We start from the raw sequence: 24602 nt of genomic DNA, 5'->3' as shown, positions 1-24602 counted from the left end.
TCCAACGCCATGAACCGTCGGTTCCGCTCGGCCGCCCGGCGCGACCCACTCCCCTCCTCCTCCTCCGTCGTCTCCCGGTGCTCCTCGATCGTCCGCCGTCCGCGTAGCAGCTTCTTCAACGTGTCGCGCGTCACGTTCAACATGGCTATTTGTAATGACAATTGTAGTGGCGATTTTCGAGGAGTCACAAGAGGAGGGGGTTCAATTTCTTGCTGTGTGGTATTCTTATGATAAGTAGTTATTGTGCACATCTAAAGCTCTTTCTTTACCTACCAATTTAGTATATTTTTTTAGGGGCTCAGTTACTAATGTTTTTAATGGTTGTGTTTTATGCATACCATCAAGACTTGAAGTCAGAAATAATACACATGTTTTACAAAACAATCCATATTTAATCTTTGAATATTCTAACCACGAGTATCTCTCGAAATTATTGACACACATGTACCGTTTTTCAATTTTCCCTTTTTTTATGCGAGTTGAAAAAGGATAAATAAAATGTGATGCAGGGATATTGCTTCTTTTAATTATTAATTATTTAGTAAAATCGTCTATAGTTTCATTAAAAAAAATTTCTTATGTCCATACTATCTAGTCAACTTACTTGATATTATACTTGATGTTATTCGATTGACGACGTTGGCATTTGTCTATCCGACATTTGTGTCTGCATTTCAATCATAATGTTTTTTGCATCATCATTATCAGTGTTACTCGTTCTACATTTTTTTGGTGCACTGGTTTCAAAATAAGACGTTATTTTATTTTTTGACATTTTTACAAAAAAAACGAGAGCACGAGCTACAAATATTAGAACTTCAAAATAAATATTATAAAAATGTGAACTCAAAAACTGTTATTCGTTAACAAATAATGGTAAACGACAAAATCATATCCGTGTTTTCGCTGAATTAACGAAAGCAAACGGTTTGCTAACTGTTTACTAGTTATCTAATACCACCTGATACAGAATACCATGGTAAATACGAGTAAACCAGTAAAGACCGAGCACTCTCTATAGGAGCAAATATTTTTGTAAACAGTAAACAGTTTTGACATAAAATTGTCGCCAAAATGATTTTTAGTAAACTTTTTGCTCATTTAAATTTTTAGTTTCTATACGTATCAAGGGGGGGTCCACCTATCGCCTCCCCCTCCCCATAAAATCACCTCTGCCAAATTATAACAATATAATTTTAAAGCAAACGAAAAAAAAAATCCATATAATTTTGATACGGACGTAGCAGTCGTCGGGTTCATATCCTCCTAACCGAAGAACCCTATTTCACACGAGACGGTCACGATTAGAGATACCAATCAAGAGCAAATCGTGTTCGTACAAACTTTTCCCTTTATTGCACGACCGTCTCGTGTTAAAAAAATTAATCTTATTAACACAATCGCTTTTCGTTACGATATACGGACGTAAGATAATATTATCCCTCCAAAATATTTCCTTGATTCGTATGACGTTTTCTATACAACGATACGGAACGGTTCTATTTTTCTCGTAAGATTATGTTTTCGTATACGTGCGTTACGCCGGTGCAAGTCGTCCAGAACAGCGGTCGCCAACCGATGGTCCGTGGACAACTGGTGGTCCGGAGAGAAATTTGAACGTTACTTACAGAGTCTTTTTGTCGTTATTTCTCAAAATTAAAGACCCTAGACATGGTATTATGTAAATAATAGATCCATTGCAGCAAACAATGAAATTAACAAATTAAATATGACCGAAAAAAATGCCTCATCGATTTATTTTACGGTATTTATGTAAAAAGCTATTTTAAGCTAAAAATAGTCCGTAGAATTTAGAGTATGTATTAAGTGGTCCGTGAGGTCCTAAAGGTTGGCGAACACTGGTCTAGAACTAACTACCCCCGACACGAAATCGACCGTGTTTTCTTTAAAACGATTGTTTCCCGTGGAAGTGTAATACAACTTTTATCTTTATTTAGCCGAAGTGCAAACAATGAATTCCATACTATATTATTACGCGACGCAGTATGTACTGTTATTGTTCTTGAGGTGCGATTACACAAAATGTATTGTTATCCGATACGACGGTGTTTTGTGCGGTGCGACATTCATCGCGTCGAGTTCGACTGAGTTGAACTCTTAGTACGCGTCTCCGGGGAAATACCTGTCCGAACGTGTTTACGCGTACCGTATTATGCCGCAGCCAAATACTAGTATCCTTAGTATACCACCTGCCGGTGACCCTGTGTTATGGTATATTAGTGACGAACCCAAGACTGCGTTTCGGATGACGAAGGTCAGCGTACAGTTGGTATTTTACTGTTTAATGTAACTCAAAGTCTTACGAATAAATCACTAAACACGTATTAGAAAAATATAAAACAGTTATTCATGCTTTTGGGTAAATATTTTTCTTTCTGTCGTGGTGTAACCATTATATACGTTTGAGAACTAGAATCACAAGTAATTTAAATTGCATAACTTTTTATGAGGATTTCAATTTTTATAACGTTATCTATATACATTATATTACGATGTCAACAACACGATAGCGAAGGCGAAGATAAGACAATTCTTATGTCTATGGACGTGTACTTAAATTTATCGAGTAGAAGAGTAGGATAAAAGAGAAATATTTTTTAATTCATGGCGTAGAAGTTTTTCGATTGTCACTGTTCTCGCATATTCGTCAAAGGCGCGAAACCTTCGATTGTATATTCATAAATCCGTCGCAATTAGAAAACGATTATAATATTTCTTAAAATGTATGTTTTTTAAATATTTCATTATGATCGAAAAAAAAAATAAAATTTTAAATTAATACTACAAAAGTAAATACATTAAACTAGTGGTTCCCAAACTGTGCACCACGGTGCCCTAGGGGCACCACAGGCACTTTCTAAGGGCATCGTGGTCAACGGTTCATAATAAATAATTTAAAATGAGCGATTGTAAGCTCCGCCAAAATATCGGTTAAGATAAAAAGGTAATAAAAGGTCTAATGTAAACCCCGCCAGTTTTTTTTTTCTTATCTGTAATGGGTATATGTACACTCCACCAGTTTTTTTGTGTTTTGCATTTGAATCCTTTCATGGTCATCTAAGAAATTAATTTTATAAAAATCAACCGAATGTTTATATTTTTAGTAAAGTTCTTACCAAATTTCAAACCCATACTTATATTACTTATTATACTAAATAGCATATCTTAAGGAAATAAGTTGAAAAATTCGAAATAAAAAAAAAAGTGCCAGTGTTACAGGATACTATAAATAGGTATAATAATAGAGTAATATAAGACTTAGAATATTTACAAATTGTATCACATCATTAAAATTGAGTCCAAAAAAAGGCACCGCAGAAAAAAAAGTTTCGGAACCGCTGCAATAAACACTTATTTGAGTGGAAAATGTTATAGAAATATTACTTTAACAAAGTCTTTCCATAGTACATTACACAAATTATTAAACAATTTGTATAAACATATTTAAAAAAAAAGTTTCAGAGCTTATTAATTATACACATTTCTGAATTTATGGTTATTTAATATTTTATAATTATTCGTTTGTTGAATTTATAACCGGAGGCATTATTAAGTGATCTACAACCTTTAAATAATAATGCTATCTATTTAAATTCTAATAAATTCTAATAAAAATATAAATTTTAAATTTATAAAATAGTATTTTTTTATTTTTTTTTATTCAAACCTTGTGTGTACAAGTAGTTTCGATAATTAGTTACAGAGTGATTTTTTGTAAGCAGTCCAGATTTAAAAATAAAAGTAATAGTCACAAGGATGGCAAGATGTAATTAGGATGAAAGTATGTAAGAAGAACTAAGAAGAATGTGAAGGGTGCGAAGCAGGGAAAAAATTTAAGCTCTCAGCTGACAAGGCCGAACAATCATAAATAATATGATTAATATCACAGATGGCTGAAGCGTGAGTGAAAGATGAGAGGTGAGTCACTGAAAGATAATTTGAAGGAATATGAAGGGTATGTTTAAATCGAAAACGAGAAAATGAAACAAAATAATATAATTTGTATTTTAATTAAGAAATAATATATTGTAGCCCATAACATAAATAGTACATATAATATTAATAAACGTATTATTATAAATATACCTATTAGTATTATCATTATAATTTATAATCATCGAAGAAAACAAGATAATGTTTATTTTACTTAAATAGATAACAGTACACTTCGAAATGAAAGTTTACAAAACAAAACATAATAGCCTACACATAATAATTTTTAATTTTTTGAAAAAAAAAAAAAAGATAAAACTCAATGAAATACTTCAAAGTCAAATGTCATGTGAGAAATTTCATACTTGTGACCTTACTTCCAGTGGTTATTAAAGGACGGGGTTTATTCGTACCAAGGAAAAACGTTTTCCGCATAAGTCGTGTAAAATAGATCAGTACGTCTTACGAGTACTGGGGCGTAACATTCTTGGCCCCCGCGATAAATATACCACCTCCCCCGCAGAAACCTTCCGGCCGACGATGTTCGAAACAAACTCGGATGACGGCGTCATCGTATTATTCATTATTATTTTTTTTTGTGTTCGCACGCAAACCGCACCGCCATAACAATCCGTGTCGCTTGTTGCAGATAAACTGTTCAAGGGCAAAGAAGAGTCGCAAAACGGCGGCCACTGCGCCGCCACCGCAAAGTGTTTAAATGCCGCGTCGTCGTCGTCGTTGTCGTCGGCCACGCAGCAGCAGCAGCAAAAGACTGATACGAGCCAGCAGCAGTCGCACCGTCGATCGTCGCATGGACCCGCGACAGCCTCCGCCGCCGCCGCCGCCGACTCCGCTGGCAATGTACCCGGCGGCGGCGGGTCGACCTCTGCGGTGGACGGCGGCGGTGACCTGATCCATCTTCCCGGGCCGTTGACCGAGGACGCCGTGCTCAAGGCGCTGCACAGTCGGTTCTGTGCGACGCAAATGTTTGTAAGTACACTGCACTGCTATATGGCCATCGTAAATCGTACGGAAAAATAAAATTAAAATGTACCACATCGAGTATGTGATGGGAACGCGCTTTGCGCATTGTTTTCGCAAAGCTTTCCGAGCGATCCTCGGCACTGCCACGAACTCGTCTCGTACGTTTTGGAACGAGAAAGAGAGAGAGTGGAACACGAAAGTTTGTTTTTGACAGTTTTCGAATTTGGCGAAATTCTCTTCATTTTTTTAAAGCGTCGCGGTTTTTAAATTCTAATTTGAAATTCGATTTTAAAACACGATTATGTGAACTTTATGTAAATTTTACTAATTATCAAATATATACACGTTTTGTATATATATATATATATATATATATATTGACAATGTAGCGAAGTAGTATATGTTACCTATAACCTTACCAAAGTTCTTTTGAATCGATTTTATCAAGTATATAATTATACCAAAATAATTATTGTTAAAAAAATGTAGGTAGTGCAATATTTAACAATTGTTAAAGCATTTTTAGAATTTTTTAGGGCATTCAATTCTCAGCATTAAATCTAATTTCCGACGAGACAAGCTCTCCCCGTAGCTTTGCGACGACTTATCCATCTTCTTCCTTATGAGCTCCTCCACCGGTGCCTTACCACCATCGTCCGGAGGTTGGTCAAAAACGCATTAACCGTATAAAATATATATCCCCGTATACGATTATACGTTCGTATGCCCCCCTCCTCGTGCGTTTGGTTACATCTCGTTCGACTTTTTATAGAATATTTGTTTGCGAATAGCCCTTCGATGGTTGCACAAGGTGCGCGTTTGTATGCAATTCATTATATTTCCGTCTTAGCCATGATTTTCTAGTCTAGTTGTTAGTCGTGTTTCCGCGTGTAATGCACGGAATCGTGTCGCGGAAAAGCGTCGAGTAAAACGAATTGAAAACGTAGAATCGTTAAACCAGAATCCTACATGTTTCACATAAGTTATATACGTTACACACGTCTGTTGTTTGTATACTTCTAGCCACTGGTAAATTTATTTTTTATCGGGTCGAATCTGAGGGTATTATGGAAGATGTTAATAATATCACAATATAGAGCCGTCGAAAATCTTTGGCTAGAAAACAATAAAGAGCAGTTAACGGTATAATCGAAGGATCTTTTCGTATAGCTAATAATTAACAATTATTGCAATACACGGTAGTTATCGGTGGATACTTCATACGAGAGACTCTGAGTAGCTACAAGACAAATCTTTTTTATTTCCAAGTGTATGGTTCGACAAAGTGTTTTCGATGTGATAAGAACACAGCCTTAATGTGATTAATATTAAATAAAAAGTGAAGTACTTCCTGAAAATTTAAACGATCTATAATATTTACATGGTATCCTATGTGTAGTATCGATAAATGGAGTTAGTGTCCTCCAGCTCAATAATGTTTATGCCAATTGGAATTTATATTCTTCAAAAAATTACAGCTCGACGATATACCATTATAAATAATAGCAATATAGAATTGATTTCTATCACGACAGTATGTAGAAATATCTTAGAACGAGGTTCACGAAGAAGATTTACCTGGATGAGCTATCCCATAAAAACGCAGCACATTTTTATACATTTATTGATTTCGTTTTGCAAAAAGTGTGGGTCGTAGTAATCAACAAAATAATAGTCACTTCAGTGCTTCGCACAGATAATATAGTATGTATATTGTGTACAGCGTATTCAACGAGTACTCGGAGACTCTTCGTTTATAAGATATCACGTATTGCTTTTGAGTCCTTACCCATCGAACATCCTCTGCATTGTGTGCGCACCGTGAACCTTCGGACCTCTTCCCCCTCACCATCGCCGCCACCCTTCGACCATGAGAACCACAGCCTCCGACATGTACGTACAACAAATGTACATAAACGCACATACATAAGCGGTACCATATAACGTGCACACTAACCTGTGTAGTGTACAGTGTGTTTTTTTTATTTTTATTTTTTTTATTAGGTGTTGGATCCGGTTGATCGTGTCGGTGGAGGGGGGAGAATCACGAGAGACTTTTCCTTTAATATCTTTCTTATCGACCGGCACTGATCTCGGCGACAGTGGTGATTTCGTGATTTTCGTTTTTACCGCCTTATCCCCCACCGGGCGAACCGCACCCATACACGTTTCTTGAATCGTCGATCTTTATACAATACACCCGTAATTGTGATATGCGTATGTAATACACATACGTATGTGTGTACACGTGTGTGTGCATGTGTTTGTGTTATGAATCAATACATTGTCATCGGATCGTACTGATCACACTGGAAGGGATTTGAATAGGTTCTTTTTACAAGTCCATCGCACAAATTAATATATTACAATTGATAAGTTGTATCGTTTAACTAATAAGTACAGCTAATTAGTGGCATACGTTTGTTGACGTTCTAGGAGCTATTTGATAATTCATTGGAAATACAAGTACGAATCCGAAAGTGGATACGACTTATTTGTTTATAACAACCGTTTTTTTTTTTTTTTTTTAAGAAAAAAAGAAGAAATTAAATAAAAGCGCGACTATCGGTGGTGTGAAGAAATAATAAGTAAATGGGATTTTATAGACATAATTAATTGTTAACATTCATTATATTACCTACATATATATTACTTACATATGTTACGTACCTCCATGACATAACCGTGGTACTCGAACTATAAGCACTTACACTGTGATATGATCAGTAACCACCAGACGGTCAGCTCGCCGTAAAGGTGTACACGTGAGATAAATACTAACCGTCGTCATTCATCAACCGTCGGCCGGTTTGCCGTGTCGATTAAAAAAAAGAATAAAACAAAATTAATCATCGTCCGTAATGTTTCTTTTACAATATTACTCTCCGTCTTTATTCGACATATCGAAGTCGTTAAGCGTGTGCGCTGAAAGAAGTATTCAGGGCAGCGATGGCGTGTAGGACTTCTAAAAAAGGGCAACCAGTAAAATGAATTACCAGCAACGCATCGCATTTTTGTCATTTTTTAATTTTCCTTTTATTTCCCTCCTCGTCTTATTCGACAGACAGCAGACCGTACGCAATAAGCGTTTCGCGTTTATTAAATCCGCGTGTCGACGGCCACAGTGACACCGAGGCGGTCGTTGTGTTCACCGTGTATACCTGTATACCATAACACTGGTATACTATCAACGGTCAGTGGGTCGAGCAACGGAGATTCGACGCGGTAGAAGAAGCCGCGCAGTTGTGCACCTGCTGTACACGTATAAAATAATGATTCGCACCGCGCCCGCGAAGGAGGACCACACGTAAAGATCTTAAACGTATAGACTCCCCGGGACTCGTATAATCGCACATGAACAACACCGGTCGAACGTCGGTGCACCACGTAGCGATTATTGTTCTTACGCTCTTCTGGGAATCGTATCCGTCGAACCCAACACCAACAACGCACCATTAAATCCGCGGCGCTTCAAAGGCGCACGTATTGCGGATCTGTTTGCAACCCAATACACGATCGTCGACCACGTTGTCACGAGTTAATTCGCGCGCAATCGAAAGCGCGAATCTCGCAGTCGGTCGAAACCTTTGTCCCGGCACACGTAGTTCGTACTATTTTGCCGCACTTACTTTTCCGTATGATATGCTTTGTTAGTTAGTTAGTGATAACTAGGTGAGCACAAGCACGTTGCAAGGTCTTGTGAAATTATTTCAAAAGCTGATGAAGCGTTCGACAACGGCGCGCGGGAAACTATTTCGGTATGATATAAGAAAAAATAAAAAAAATAAATATACAAGCGAGGCTCGTCGTGTCGTCGTGGACAAACGTTATAATTCATGCCGGTACTCGCAATCAGAAATTGTTCGTAAACAGTAGTTTTGGTTTCGTTTTCCGCCGCTCTAAACGTGTTTGCCAACAGCAACCGCGACAACCATCTACAACCTTGTTTCGCGTCGAAACAGTATGAATCTGACACGTACGTGGGGGGAGGGGGCGTATATTGTACGTCTCCCGGATTTTGCGGGAAAAAGGCCGAGAAACGTAATCAATGTATTGTTTTAACGACCGTAATTATTGTTCCCGGGTCATTGTAATATTATAATTATAATACGTCATATTATTGTATTGTGTTCGTTTCCAGCCTACTGGGAAAGTGCGCGTTAGACTAATGTAATATATTGTTATCATCATCGCTATCGTATATGCCTATTGGAGTAGCACAACGTAATGATAATGCGTACGCGCAGCAGAGTGCGTACGCATAAATAGCTCCGGCGACCCGTAATTATATATACTGTTTCGTGCACGTCGATTTGCGAATACTGTTAATGTGTAATAGTGTAATCAAACGATGGACGGACGATTGTGCCACACCATGGTGTTCTGACCTCTGTTATTTTATTATTATTATTATAATTTTTTTTTTTTTTTTTTATCGGCGTATCCAACAATAATAATGTTGTGCGATAATTATTATATTATGTTCAACGTTTCCATTACGTGCTGTTGATGATATTATAACCGTATGAAGTATTATTTTATAGTGATGTGTTATAACGACGTAGGCCGTGGAAACCAACCGACTGCGTGCTACAGTTGAGGCACTACCTACGACGCAGTCACTTGCCAACTGCAACTGTACATCATAATATTGTGAGATGGTACATTATGTCACACACGTTCAATTGAAAGTGGCTCTGAATGAGAATTTTGGTTTTTTCGAAGTCGAGTTCTCCACCGGACGTCATTAATTCGAAAACATTGTGTTCAAATCTAGATACGGTTCTTTCTGTGACCTTAGGTTAGAAAATCAAGAAAGGTTATACTCGGAAACCCGAGTGGTACGTCCGTAATGTATGATCAAATTAAGAATACGTAAAGATTAATTTTGTTCCGGTTCTCCCGTAAAATCGAGAAAATTTGATCTTCTGTACACTTCCTGATATAACGCCTACGATATAATATATATATATATAAATATATAATAATATATATATATTATAAATATGTACACTTGTTATACGAGTTGATATTATCGATATGTTCTATTCGACCCGACGTAAAAGCCAAGAGTTGTTTTTATTCGTTTCCGAGCTTATATAGGTGTACGACAGTGTTTTCGAAAATATTATGGAAGAAAATATAAATTTTTTTTCCACATTCGGCCGTCGACGACGTATCTCGTAGATCGGTTTTCGGTGTATTAGGTATTTACATAAAGCGATGGTGATATACATTACAGACGCGCATTAAATCCTTAATCCTACTTCGTTCGATACATGATAATATATTATACACATAAATAAGCATGAAACCTAGCGCGCGCGTGTAAATTGTATAAACATTTTAGGGAAAGAGAGAGAGAGAGAGGAGATGCAGAAAAAACAATATAATAAACTAGACGATGGTATTCTTTATTATTATTACACAGGCATGTATACGTTATCGTTTGGCTGTATATTCGTCAGAAAGAAAAACACATTGTGTACGTCGTTGTATAAACGTGTTAGGTATATATTTTTTTTTTTTACAACCGTATATTATAATGACGATGGGAGAAATATTTTTCTGTACCGGTGGCCTCGGACCCTGTGCGACTAAACAAACACGGTAGATCATTTTCCGGTGCACACCGAGGTGATTAGGACAGCGAGTTCTGTACCTGCCTACCAACCGGCCTGCCTGCCTGCCTGCCTGCAGTACGTCGTGGGCAAATAAACGCTTTATTTCATTTCGTTACGTACACCAGTTAATGGAATCTCTCACGGAGCTGATGTATTCCATCCGCAGCCGGTATGAACGTACAAGACGTGCGTCAATACGTATGCGACGTAAAAAACACACGGTGGTCACGAGTCGTGTACTCGCGCATCGCATAGAAACTCTCCTACCCACCCGATAAATTCGGTGTACACAAAAGTTAATTTTTACCCCTTGTAAACTTAACGGTTTACATATAAACCGATCGTAATACCATAATACACTCGTACTGAATGTTCGAACATTCACTTTGTGCAGTTGTGTTGACTTAAACCGTGACTACGGTTCATAAAACGTCTTGGCAATTGTTGTACATCAATTACAAATGTGATATGATGTGTAGTTCTAATCCAGTTATGTACCTGATCAACGACAATATATTTTTTGCCTGAGTCTACTGCAGGCGAGCGCTGGTCTCAACTTTAACCGTTCAAAACCTCCAGGAAAAAAAAATTACAAGTAATGCCGGTTCGGTCAGCTACAAGTGTTTGGCGCTGTGAAAGCACACCCTGCTGCACCCGTGCGCACGCCTATACATAATTATGTGATCTAGTACCATGATTGTGATCCATGGCGGACATTTTGATCTGATAGGGTTTTTTTTTTTAATTATTTTTACGACAATAAAGTAGTGGAACCACGCATAATATCAAATTACATCGGCGATTAGTTGTTCTATTATGAAAATGTAAATGATGATGATATTTTGTTCTGTTTATAAATAATAAGAGTAAACAATCATTTAAAACAATAATGGTTTTCACGAGGAGAGTATTCGAGTTTATGTCTGGGTTGTTCATACCTTAAAGGGTTCTAGACGCAGAAAAGGTCTAAGAACCCAAGATATTACAGTATCTGACCTGCCATGCTTGAATTCCATTGTAATTCCTCGATACCCGTGTGGTATACACAACAATAATTTGTTAGAGCGTGACGCGTTTCGTGTTGTTTGTATACCGTGGATTCAAATCGACGGTACAATATTATTATGATTTTTCCCCTTAGGTCGATTAATTGAAAATAAAAAAGTTTTTCGGTTCTTTACACGCGTGTATTATACGTGAGTAATACTACGTAAAAAGTTATTATGCGATACTGGGCGGAGTGTTTAAAATTCACAAACGAACATAAATCGTGTGATTAAAAAAAAAAAAAAAAATTCCGAACTGCGGCGTCGATTTACTCGCAGCGTGTGTGTGTAGATAGATTACCCAGCTGCGCTGCAATGTACCTATAACCGTCAATTATTATTATTATTTATATTGATTTACCTGTGTATACGCCCTGAGGTGAACGGATATCCAATGGATGTTTTGCGACTCGCCGGGGACGCGACTAGGACGTGAAATTAAAACCGAAATCGGGTGTATACAAAAATATATAATATAATAAAATACGAATATTCCAGCCCTCGGGGCTTGTCGAGCTATTATTTTATCCGTGCGCGTAAGCGGCGTTATAGGTGTATACGCGCGACGGGCATGTTTCTCGGATTTTTAATGCCGGCGGATTGACAAGAAACCCCTAATTTGTTCGCCAAGACGAAAATAATCGAATTATCGTATACGCACGATTATATCCATTATATTATAGATTTATTTTATTACCGAAAGGATACTACTACTACTACTACTACTACTACTACTACTACTACTACTACTACTATTACTACTATTACCATTACTACTATTCCTACTTGTACTATTACTGTTTCTAATGTTATTACTACTACCACTATTATGCATTAAAACAATAATAGCGATAGTGAAGATGATGATAATAGTGATCCATGAAAAGTTCATTTTCCGAACCAATAATACGTTTTTAACCACACAATTATTGGATACCGATGAACGTCGAAGGTATGCATATACTACATTTCCAGGAGTAGGCAAATTGAGAAAAAACTTGATTATTTAGAACTATAAGCAGCATTAATGTTCCGGTTATTAATTGTAAATGTATTTATTTAATTAAATTTTTTAATAGAATACTAATACCTCGTTTCGGTTGCAATGATTTTTAATGGTCCTTCCATCCACGGGAGAGTAACTTTATATGTATAACTAGTCTCTACTTTGGCCTCGGGTTAGGTTCTCCGAGTTAAGTTCCAATCTGTATATTAAACAATTCATCGGAATGTATATCTTTAATTTCGTACTAAACAAGTCTAAAATAAATATAATCGATGATTAAGAAACAACAGTAATTATTAACAGTCACTGTACAAAAATTAAGGTTGTCCATACCAGGTACTACTATATCCGAGCGATAAATACGAGTAAAATGAGATTTCAGAACGACCATAGGTAAATTGAAAAAAAAATCAATAATTTTAAATTTGTTATTATAATGGCATACATCAAGTACCTATTCCTAATAATTTTTGTCATTCGAAAAATTGGGTTACATAAACATACTTATTTATATGTATGGTTAGTAAAAATAAACGTTAACACATATAGTACAGAATGGTATATAAAGAAGAGGGAGGGGGTTTAGAAGTTTTTTTATCCGAAATTTGAAGGAAATGTATACTTATAATTTATATACACAAATTTTATAGTCAGTAATTTTTGTCTATGTAAAATAAATCAGATGAATACGTAGAAATAACTAAATCCGAATTTTCAACGTTATCTGTTAATAACTATTGTCGTTATAGTCATTAAGAACTATGTCTCTAACTAACTCTGAACTAAATGTCTCTTAAATATTTTCTGTGTATCCGCCTAGATGCGAATATCTAGAGTTAATACTATTTATTGAAGTCCAGGTGATTAAAATAATAAATAAATGTGGTATAGTGAAAAAACCATTATTTCGAGACTATTATAATCTGAGTTGGCCAAAACAAAAAAAACAAAATTTTTTTTTTTTACTATGCCTTCCATAGTCCGTCATTTACCGACCTTTGATTAAAACACTGCAAGTTTCAATCCGGGTGGTTGCTAAAAATATCAGCATCAACATTGTAATATATTATAATACCAAATCTAAATTCTTAACGATACAAATATACTGCGTCGGCGAGCTGCCGATACAAAATACGTACTGCATAACTAATATGTGTATAATTTATTGTTCCAGACCAACGTGGGTCCGATCCTGTTGTGTATGAACTCGTATAAAGACGTCGGTAACCCAATGACGCTTACCAGCATGAGAGGTGCTACTTTGGATTTCAAGTTGCACAAGGTTATCTTGGACGCGGTCAGACAGCAAACCGAATCCGGTTACCCGCAAGCTATCATACTTTCCGGTTAGTGTCGTGATAACACCTGTAATAAACCACAACGTGTATAATGTACCATTAACAGCATCGTTTCTCTGCCTTTTTAGTGTCGCGGTCCCCTAAATAGGTCAACTATAAAATCGCTTACTTGACCAACCCTATTTAACGAAACACTAATTTGAGCCTAAACATCGGTTTAACCGGTTAAAAATATTTTATAATTTATGGCAGCGGTTCCCAAAGTGTACGCCGCAATGTTAGTACGAGGGCGCCAAGCCGTCATGAAATAACTATCAGGTCTAAAATTGTCCTTATAATTAGTCATGCTATGATTTGGGGAAGAGCGCTCTAAAAAAAACCTCAAATGAAAAAGGGCGCCGTGAGTCGAAAAAGTTTGGAAAACATTGACTTATGAGACGAAAAACTATAGTATACGTTTGTTACGGAAAGAAAACACTTTTATATTTTATAGTTATGTACACATTTTTTCGTTAGTAGAAAAGGTTTTTTTGTTTTTGCGTACAAATACTAATCGACGTGACCGCATTATTTTATACGGGATCGCGACTACCCATCTCCTTCCCGGGGTTCAATGAAAATGAATAATGCAGCTTATAATTCATGTATTAAAACGTCAACTAACTCATGTCTTACACGCGCGTTACAGGTGTTAGCGGCTCCGGGAAAACGTACGCTTCGATGTTACTATTGAGGCAGTTGTTCGACGTGGCCGGTGGCGGACCTGAAACGGACGCTTTTAAACATTTGGCCGCCGCGTTCACCGTGCTCAGGTCTCTGGGATCCGCCAAAACGTCTTCGAACTCGGAATCTAGTCGAATCGTGAGTACACGTCATGGTTAACTGTTCATAATTCGCAGTTTACCGTACACGCATATTCGTTTCGCGGATATATTAATCTAATCGTCGTTTCACGTATTGCATTAGGGTCATTTCATCGAAGTGCAAGTGACCGACGGCGCCCTGTACAGGACCAAGATACACTGTTATTTCTTGGACCAGACACGCGTGGTGCACCCTTTGCCCAACGAGAAGAACTATCACATATTTTACCAGATGCTCGCTGGTCTCAGCCAAGAGGAAAGAGGTGAGCATCCAGTATATGCCTGTATACGTATAGTGTTATCTGTTCCGATTAGATTAACGCGCTAAACCGTAATTTGTTGTTGTTATCGATTTCCAGTGAAGCTGAACCTGGAAGGGTATTCGCCGACAAACCTCCAGTATCTGATGCAGGGGGACACCAGGCAAGATGAAGCCGAGGACGCGGCCAGATTCCAGTCGTGGAAATCGTGTTTAGGTAAGAAGTTCTGAACTGCATCCGGTTTTTTCGTCCTTTTCGACCGCCGTGGACTGCTTCTTCTTCTAGATTCTTTTCTTTATTGGTTTCGTCCTTAAAGATCACACCGATTTAATGACAAATTTTACCGTTCGTCCTTGTCTCTCCGTTCCTATCATTTAGCAGTTCTTTTTACGATCTTCCTAACTCAACCCTAGTCTCCTGAAAGGTATTTTCCTTTGTTAAATTTTTCTTCGATCACCTCACCGATGAAATACCCTTACTAGGATTTTTCCAATGCATTTATGTCTTATACCTGGCATCTGAAAACACGCAGCACATTGATGTATAATTAGTGTCGGGTTTCCGTTACAGGTCTTCTGGGTATCCCGTTCATGGACGTGGTGAGGGTTCTGGCCGCGGTGTTGCTGTTGGGCAACGTCAACTTCGTGGACAACGGATCCGGCGAAGTGGTGGCCAAGGGCGAGACCGAGTTGGCGTCGGTGGCCAGGCTGCTCGGCATCACGCTCCCGTCGCTGTTCCGCGGCATCACCACCCGCACACATTCCGAGACCACCCGAGGCAACACCCAATTGATAAAAACCACCTGCGACGCGAACACGGTGAGTCACAGACGTCGGCAGCGCTGCGGGGCGTTCCGAACGTCGTCGCGCGACCTAGTCGGTAAAAATCGTGACTACGTCCGTTTGCTGGTTCATAATATCCATTCGAATTGAAAGCACCGCGCGTATACGCGCGACGAAAACTCGCCACGAACCCGTCGTCGAAACGTGAACGTGGACAGTGTTTCGCAGCTCCTCTCGAAAGATCCCGCAGTCGTTCGGTTTGACAACGCGCGCGTGTAAAAACGTGTTCGCGTGACGATAGTCTTATGTGTGTGTGTGTGTGTGTTTTTTTTTCCAGGCGAACTCGATTCGGGATTCTCTGGCCAAAGCGCTGTACTGCCGGACCGTGGCCACCATAGTGCGCCGGGCGAACAGTCTGAAACGACTGGGCTCGACGTTGGGCACGTTGAGCAGCGACTCCAACGACTCGGTGCACAACCAAGCCGAAGTGGCCAGCCAGCACGCGTCCACCGTCGGCACGGCCGGCTCCAAGTCCAGCAAGTCCATGGCCGCGCTGAACAACGCGGTGAACATCGCGCGGCATGCCACGGACGGGTCGATCGGCATCCTGGACATGTTCGGTTTCGAAGAGCCAAAGGTATACACCACATGTTCACATGCATACACATGTTCGTAACACGTCCGCCCTGTAATGGGCCGGCTTCTTTTTTTTTTTTTTTTTGCTTTCCGAACACGGTCTGTTTTGAAAGGCGATCGTCGTCGTCAACTGCGGTCAGCGCACTGATTTTACACGTGCTCGTACGATTCGTTAGTAGACTAACGATTGGTTTTTACGACTCTCGGACTCACGTCCGTTTAGGTTACCGGTCAAAGTGGCGTGGTCGACGTTCACGATCGAATCCGAAGATCGAAAAAATTGATTTGTAACGCGCATGATTTAATACTATACTAACTTTATTTTGGATTTTTCGCATTTTCCCAGTGATTTCTGGACACAAAAAGCTATTTTTTAATCTTTTGATGGGTTTCATGCATTTTTATGTATATTTTCAATCCCCTCCCTTAATATACGTCATTCCATCTTATTACTATCCAGGGCCATATTAAGGGGGGGGGGCACTGGCTACAAGTGCCCCGGGCACCAGTTTTCTAACCTAGCCAGAAATTTACTCACTTGTGAATTATTGAACTTCTAAAATTATTTTGAAATCATTATTTGTTTTGTTTTTAATTACAGTATCATAAATTAATGTTAATATATTTAATTTATCAATATATATTATTGATGTATTTATAGAAATATAGCTATATAAATATCAATGATCCAGAATTCTTTTAATATATCTAATATTAGTTCCTAAATTTGTTGTAATAATGTCAATAAACATAAGTTATTTATAATAATACGGTGTATTATGTTATCGCGTGCGGCGTGCGATGACGTGTCTACTACAGAAAATCAGCATTGATTTTATAATATCTAAAAAGTTCATGAGGATCTATTTCCTATATTTTCTGTGGATAGGCCCCTAAGAAGAGCGCCAATTTTTTTTTTTTTGCGCTGGAGCGCAAAATGTCTAAATTCGGCACTGGTACTATTACTATTACAATCTGTTATCATTTATACCCGTTTGTTTTCCTAACGCACGTAATAACCCGTGTCGATATTATTTCGGGTTTCTATTTGGAATTATTTTATTTTTTGTCGGACTGCGCGGTGTGTTTTCGGATGGATACCGACGTTTTTAGTTAATTTTTTTTTTTTTAATAAATGTCTAAATTCAAGTTCTGAAATGTTTTATGTTTAGTGAAATGTTAATCTTTATGGCATTATATCATTTTAATACTGATGAATTTTTTAAAGATTTTTAAATCATCAAGTTCCGGGCACGTATAATAATCAATGGGAGTGAAAGTTTTTTTTAAGCGACACCCAAGAAGTTCTAAAATGTTATACTCAAAAGGTCCTTTCCATTTTGTATTAAGATACATTTTAATCGATTTTCAGTTTATACTGTTATACAATTACGATGTGTGACAATAAAGCCTAGGGATAAGATTCTTGTAAGTATGTTTCTTTCAGAAACACGTTTATTTGTACTTTATCGATTTTTCAGTGGTTTCTCGAATCTTCCAATACATATTGAATATAGACTTGAATTCGATGACAATTATATAATCTTGATTTGATTTCATGTTTGGATACCCGATTGGGATAATAATAAAAAATAAAAATAAACGTAAACGTCGATCGTCAAAACATAAAACATATAGGCGATAACAATGGATTTGAGTATTAGACCACACCTTGACGTATAAAATTCGCTTTTACCGTCATGAAACCAAAAACGATTTGGCGGTAGAGCCACGTATTGTAATTAATATTTATAATTAATATCCCGTTTTATTACAGCCCAGTCAACTGGAGCACTTGTGCATTAACCTGTGCGCTGAAACGATGCAACATTTTTACAACACGCACATATTCAAATCGAGCATCGAGTCGTGTCGCGATGAAGGAATACACTGCGACGTAGAAGTAGATTACGTTGACAACGTTCCATGCATCGATCTCATCTCATCATTGGTAAGAAGAACGTTATCTCTTTTTTTATCCGGATTTACAGCGATCAATTAACATTATTGTTATTCTAATAGTCGCACAATAATTATTATTATTCGTATTTCTTGCTGTACAGAGAACAGGACTGTTGAGCATGTTGGACGTCGAGTGTTCTGTTTACGGGTCCGTTGAGCTGTATTTGAGAAAAGTTAAATCTCAGCACAGGAACAATCCTAGGCTCTTCGAACCTAAGTCGGTAGACCATCAAAGGTCTTTCGGCATACAACATTTTGCCGGTCGGGTGGTGTACGACGCTTCGGATTTCCTCGGTAAATTGTTATCTACATAATATTAAAAAAAATAACGCTCCAAAAATTGATATTAACCACAATTCGCATTAATGCGCGTTCGTATTGGATATGTGTAATAGATGTTCGATACAGATGATATCACACCGTGTGATCGAAAACTAGTTTTTTATATCAATTCCGTTTTCAGATACCAACAAGGACGTAGTGCCTGATGATTTGGTGTCCGTGTTCCACAAACAGTCGTGTTCGTTCGGTTTCGCCACACATTTGTTCGGAAGCGAGCTAAAAGCGCTATACAGCATCGAAACGGTACCAAGAGGAATTAAATTCAGAATATCTCCGACGTCTCATTCTGATCTGTAAGTGAAATCTCAGATTACAATGTTCTTGGTATCATTGATTTTATTATTATACCCCTGTTATCACCGATCAGTTATAACTCGAATTTTGCAATGACTAGATTAAGATATATCGTCCATTTTATGACACCCAATTATTTATTTTGTACACAAAATATTACCAATAAATATAACATAATACAGCGTATAATAAGCGTGCTCGTGTGGAGGCCCATGAGTCTTAACTATATCAAATTACAAGTTTCATTATAATAAATATTCATTGATTCAATTTCAAAGCTATTTAAAATCTATATTAAAAATAATTAAACATATAACATTCTATATTTCTAAATAAAGATCTTACTATTAATACTTTATTATCATCTAAATTATTTAGGAGAATGATCAACAGGTTTTTGTAGTAGCCATTCTGTTAATTTTAATTTTAATATAATTTGAAAAATCCGTAATTCATATGGTAGGTTATTATAAATATCTAAACCAGTATCTAGAAAAGAAAATTTAGTAGTGGATTTATTTAAATTAGTGGAGATAGTATTATGTAATTTACCTCTGGTGTTAAAATTATAGGGCATTGGCTTAATTTTTATTTTTTTTTAAGAAAATATTGTTTTATAAAACACTTTTTTTTTCACAGTTAAATATTTAATTCCTTGTATACGTTATCAACATGAAAGTTTCAAGTTTTATTTAAGATTATTTTTAGAATATTATATTTGATATAATTATATAATTATGAAGTCTAGTGCCATATCGTTTCAAAGAAATTGAATACTTTAATGAACCGGTGTAATAATTCTTATCAATTTTATAAATAGGTATATGTATCTCGAGTTGTACGTTTAATCAACGGTATAAATCACAAAATATTTAATACGATCGGTGTAACGTTTTTTTTTTTTTTATACAATTATGTATTCAAACCACGAATAAGATTTTTGATTATTTAGACGTTAAACAATACCATGATAAATACCTATTTATCTGAAGAATAATAATTATTAATAAACATTTTGAATAGGACAACGAGTAACACATCTCTATGGTTTATTTTATGGTATTAATGACACCTTTTTTTTTCTTTCACAATTTTAGTTTAAATGGCAACGAGCCTGTGTCGACACTTACCCAAGACTTCCACACTCGCCTGGACAACTTATTAAGATCATTGGTGCACGCCAGACCTCATTTCGTGCGTTGCATCAAAGCGAACTCCACCGAAACACCGGATAAATTCGACCGTGCGGTGGTAATGCGTCAAATACGCTCGCTTCAAGTACTGGAAACTGTAAACCTTATGGCAGGAGGTATATATGAGCGTCTAGACACATAACATCATTATGATGCTACTCGTATAAGCTCGACCTGGACAATAAAATTGTCATTAACAGTTCGCTTTTTCTTTTTTCAGGTTATCCCCATCGAATGCGGTACAAGGCCTTCAATCTGAGGTACAAAATGCTAGCACCGTTCAACAAGCTTCTGCGGACCGACGATCGGGCGACAGAAGACTGTCATCTGATATTGCAGTGTATCGAAGACAAAATAGACACAAAACAGAGTGAAGTGAGCATGAGTTGGGCTTTCGGCAAACGACACGTATTCCTGAGGTAAGCAATTATTGTTGTCACTTAACGCCGTAGCTTTACATATGACTTAGAACTGATGGAATTTATTTAGCTCTGTCCCTTCCTCTACCCCCCGGGCATGTAATCATAACAGATTTTCCCATCGATAAGTGGATTATTAATAAATTTGTTAACTATCTTACAGCGAGGGAGTAAGACAACATTTGGAAAAGCTTCGATGGCAAACTCATCACAATGCCGCTGTACTGATACAATGCACGTGGAGAAGTTGGAGGAGTAGAAGAAAATGGCCGGGCACCAAAAGAGTCATGATGCAAATGCAACAAGTGTCCAATCCGATTGTACAATGTATGTGTAATTGATCATTCGACCATATAATTGTTCATTACCTACTACTTACTATAATATGTTGTATGGGTCAAGTTTTACATCAGCCGATGCACATTTATTTTGCTTTTAAATATTAAATTTGTATAAAAAAAATTGTATCTTATCTTCGATTAGTTCTTGTATTTATTCTTTGATCCATTTGGTTTTAGTAAATATTCGATAATATATAAGTTTGATACAGTTTTCATAACTTCCATGTTCAATAACGGGTTCACCCCCTTCTTCTTCTATGAGTTTCTATCCGTTTCGGATGCTGGAAATCATATCGGCAATGCTGTCCCAGTCAAATTATGCCCGAAATAAACCAACTGATGTTTTACTATACCAATCAAGGATATTCTTCAGCCAAGATATCCTCCTTCTTCCTACACTTTTTTTTCCTTTTATCTACCATTGTATTATAAGCTGGATAATATTGTATTGTTCATTATTTCTCATGTGTTTAATGTATTCAAGTTTCTGAGTTTTTATTGTGGTTAATAGTTCTTTCTGATTATTCATTCTTTCCAGTTTTTTTGATTAGTAATTCAATCTGTCCATGACATTTTTAGTATTCGCCTATTAACCACATTTCAAAGGCTTCAATTTTTTTGTATGTTAACTCTGTTTGTTTTTAGGTTTAGACTCGATATAATAATACAGAGAACACATAATACCTTAATAGTCTGATTTTTGTAGCAAAAAACAAATCATGACACTTGAATACTTTCGACATTTTCGGGAATGCTTCCCTAGCTTGTTCAATCCTACATTTTATTTCTAATTGATGATTCCAATTTTAATTTATTGTTGTTCCGGGATACCTAAGTCGTTTTACCTGCTATATATGTTTATTTTTAATTATTAATGACCCCCTGTGATATCATAAACTTTGTTTTCTTTGTATTAGGAATCAAGCCATATATCTCGCTGACTTCTACTACTCTGTGCATTCAGTATTGTAACCCTACAATTTTATTTGTAAAAATTACCATATCATCCGTGGCTGAAACCCGATTGAGCACGGTTACAATCAAACAATAGGAACAAAAAAAAACCCAAAAAACCACACGATTGAGCACGAAAATGGGTGCGACGTTGCCACTTTGTTCGTTTTGTAGAATATTTCAATAATTCATCATTTTTTCTAATCCCAATAAACCTATACTTGAAAGCTCCAACATTAGCTAACTCTTTGCCTCTCTCGGATAAAATAATTTTTATTTCATTATTTTCCATTTCAATTTGCAAAATACACGTTATTTAGGAATACAACACGAGCACACGAGACAACAGAACAGACTGGCTATTATTTACAGCGTAGGTACATACAATAACAGTTCAATCGTTGTAGATAAAATTCTGGTTTTCTATCTATCAAAGTTATTTTAAACTTCCGTGGTAGGTATCCATCAATCGATAGCGAAATTTTTTTCGACTAATAGTTTCCTTCTATTAATCTACATACAATACATACTAGTAAAAATCTGACAACGTCGTACACAATATTTTTTTTTTACCGTGCTCAATCGGGTCGTCAAAAAGATCGGCCGATAACGACCGTGCTCAATCGGGTATCATGGTCATCAGCGTATCTAATGTTATTTAAACATTCCCTATTAATCTTAATGCTATCTTCAACTCCTTCTAGAGTCTAGTGCTTCATGGAAAATACCTAATCTCTAAATAAATATTAAATAGCAATTGTGACAAAACACACCCTCCTATTAGGTAGGTATTTAATAACTTCAAGAATACAATAATTTAGTTTCATATTGAGACCATGGCTCATTTAGTTAATATTTATAATCTACAAAAATTCTAAAACATAAAAAATGCATTGACACTAAATTTTAACTTTTAAATGTTATGTAATATTGGTGTGATTTAGTAATTTTATTTTTATTAGGTCTTAACAACAAAATGGGAATGAGTGGCAGAAAACTAAACAGTATTAACTCAAATAAAATTTCCAATCCTGGAATAAACAACAGCAATACAGCAACATTGACAAGACCTAGGCCACAACCTATCACAGGAACACCTCCACCTGATCAGATTGAAAAATTTGATCAGAAAATAATACAGACTTGTAATCTTTTTGGATTAAATTTGGTAAATACTTCAAATAATTAAATAAATAAACAAAAGTTCAAATTTAATAAAACATTTGAAATTTGAAACATTGATTTTTTTTTAATGTAATTATAATATTTATAATTAAAATAAGCATAATTTACTATTTATTTTATGTTCAAAAATTAGCCTTTAACAGTTATTTATAATTATGTATGTATTATATTACACCTATTTAATAAATTCAAAATTATAATTATATTATAAAACATATATACTTGAGAATATAAATTTGAGATAGTTATATTATATATTATAATAATATTCTGTAAAATACAGCATATAATGAATTAAATTAATTTTAACATTAAAAAATAGCAATAAATTCTTTACCTTGCCCAGAATTAAAAACAATGTTAATTACTAAATATCATATTAAAGACCAACAAATGTAGTATTAACTACTACTAAATCAATAGTTATATAGTTGACAGTAAACATTGTAATAATTTTTGTGTTTTAGGAGAGACCTCCACCATTGCCACCTAGTCGATCTTATACAATATCAGGTAATACTAAAATGGGATATCCGCAGAGCCGTATCATGAAAAAATCTTTTCCAGGTATTGTTTCTAAAAATAATTATAATAACCAGTACTTACTATTGATTAAAAAATTAACATTTTTTATGAATAATTATATGATTTTCTATTTTCAGAAGAAGGAAACTGTGATGTTACCCTAATGAAAGGCGATGCAGTTATAGTTGTCGGTACATCAAATAGAAGGGGACACCTCGTTGTTGAACACTGTAACCGAAGTCTAGACGTGCCATTCCAGTTCTTAGAACTGAAACCAAGACCTGTTGCTATTTAATATTATTTTAAAATTCTTTTTTACTTTTGTTCAATATATATATATATATATATATATATGAATTAGAATAATTGATGCTCAAACATGTAACGTATGATCAAATTTAATTTATATACCTATACACCTAATGTATAGGGATTGTTAATTTTACTGTGTAAAAAGTTATCTATACTGCCGAAAAAATGTTTATTCAAATAACCGTTAGTTAATGTGTAACGATTTGTATTATAGAATACATTTTAGTAGAAATTTATATTTTTCATTCCTGTCAGTTAAATATTTATGTGTATTTATAATTAAAAAATATATTGACCATCATGAATATTTTAAGTTTTAATTGTCTATAGGATTTATTTAAAATTAATTATGATGATGACAAAATAAATTATAATGTTTTATTGTTTTATTAATACATTTTTTTATTATTCTATACGTCTCCATTATATATTTTACTAATAAGTAGTAATTGGTATGGTATGTACTGCTCAATATTTATTATAATGTAATAAATTTGTAAGATATGTTTCTTTAGGGACAGTATTGCAAAAGCTTCACCTTCCACATTACCAGTTTTAACTTAAATTATAAGTAAGTAATTGTTTTTTCATAAAGTTTTTAAAGAATATTTACATAAATTAA

The 24602-nt window shown here is 35.9% G+C and overlaps 1 protein-coding gene across 3 annotated transcripts in view; it reads left to right on the top strand.

Annotated features, from left to right (window-relative positions):
- The window catches only part of LOC112689553 (myosin-G heavy chain), a 103786-nt gene extending 79530 nt beyond the window's left edge, over positions 1-24256 (top strand). The window contains exons 3-18 of one of the 3 annotated variants that reach the window (XM_025563325.1): positions 4604-4944; positions 13789-13960; positions 14601-14773; positions 14879-15038; positions 15135-15251; positions 15606-15853; positions 16155-16454; positions 18231-18404; positions 18517-18709; positions 18879-19050; positions 20149-20360; positions 20465-20663; positions 20827-20990; positions 22921-23126; positions 23611-23710; positions 23806-24256. In XM_025563325.1, the coding sequence (XP_025419110.1) occupies positions 4604-4944; positions 13789-13960; positions 14601-14773; positions 14879-15038; positions 15135-15251; positions 15606-15853; positions 16155-16454; positions 18231-18404; positions 18517-18709; positions 18879-19050; positions 20149-20360; positions 20465-20663; positions 20827-20990; positions 22921-23126; positions 23611-23710; positions 23806-23963 (3089 nt within the window). In that variant the 3' untranslated portion in view covers positions 23964-24256. The remainder of the gene's footprint in view (positions 1-4603; positions 4945-13788; positions 13961-14600; positions 14774-14878; positions 15039-15134; positions 15252-15605; positions 15854-16154; positions 16455-18230; positions 18405-18516; positions 18710-18878; positions 19051-20148; positions 20361-20464; positions 20664-20826; positions 20991-22920; positions 23127-23610; positions 23711-23805) is intronic. The other 2 variants (XM_025563326.1, XM_025563324.1) reach the window with 2 other exon arrangements.
- The last annotated feature ends 346 nt before the right edge of the window (positions 24257-24602 follow it).

This window comes from Sipha flava, unplaced genomic scaffold (assembly GCF_003268045.1).
Source record: "Sipha flava isolate LNK unplaced genomic scaffold, YSA_version1 44_pilon_pilon, whole genome shotgun sequence".
NCBI lineage: Eukaryota > Metazoa > Arthropoda > Insecta > Hemiptera > Aphididae > Sipha > Sipha flava.
Note: the sequence above shows the minus strand (reverse complement) of the source record. Positions and strands in the feature narration are given on the sequence as shown.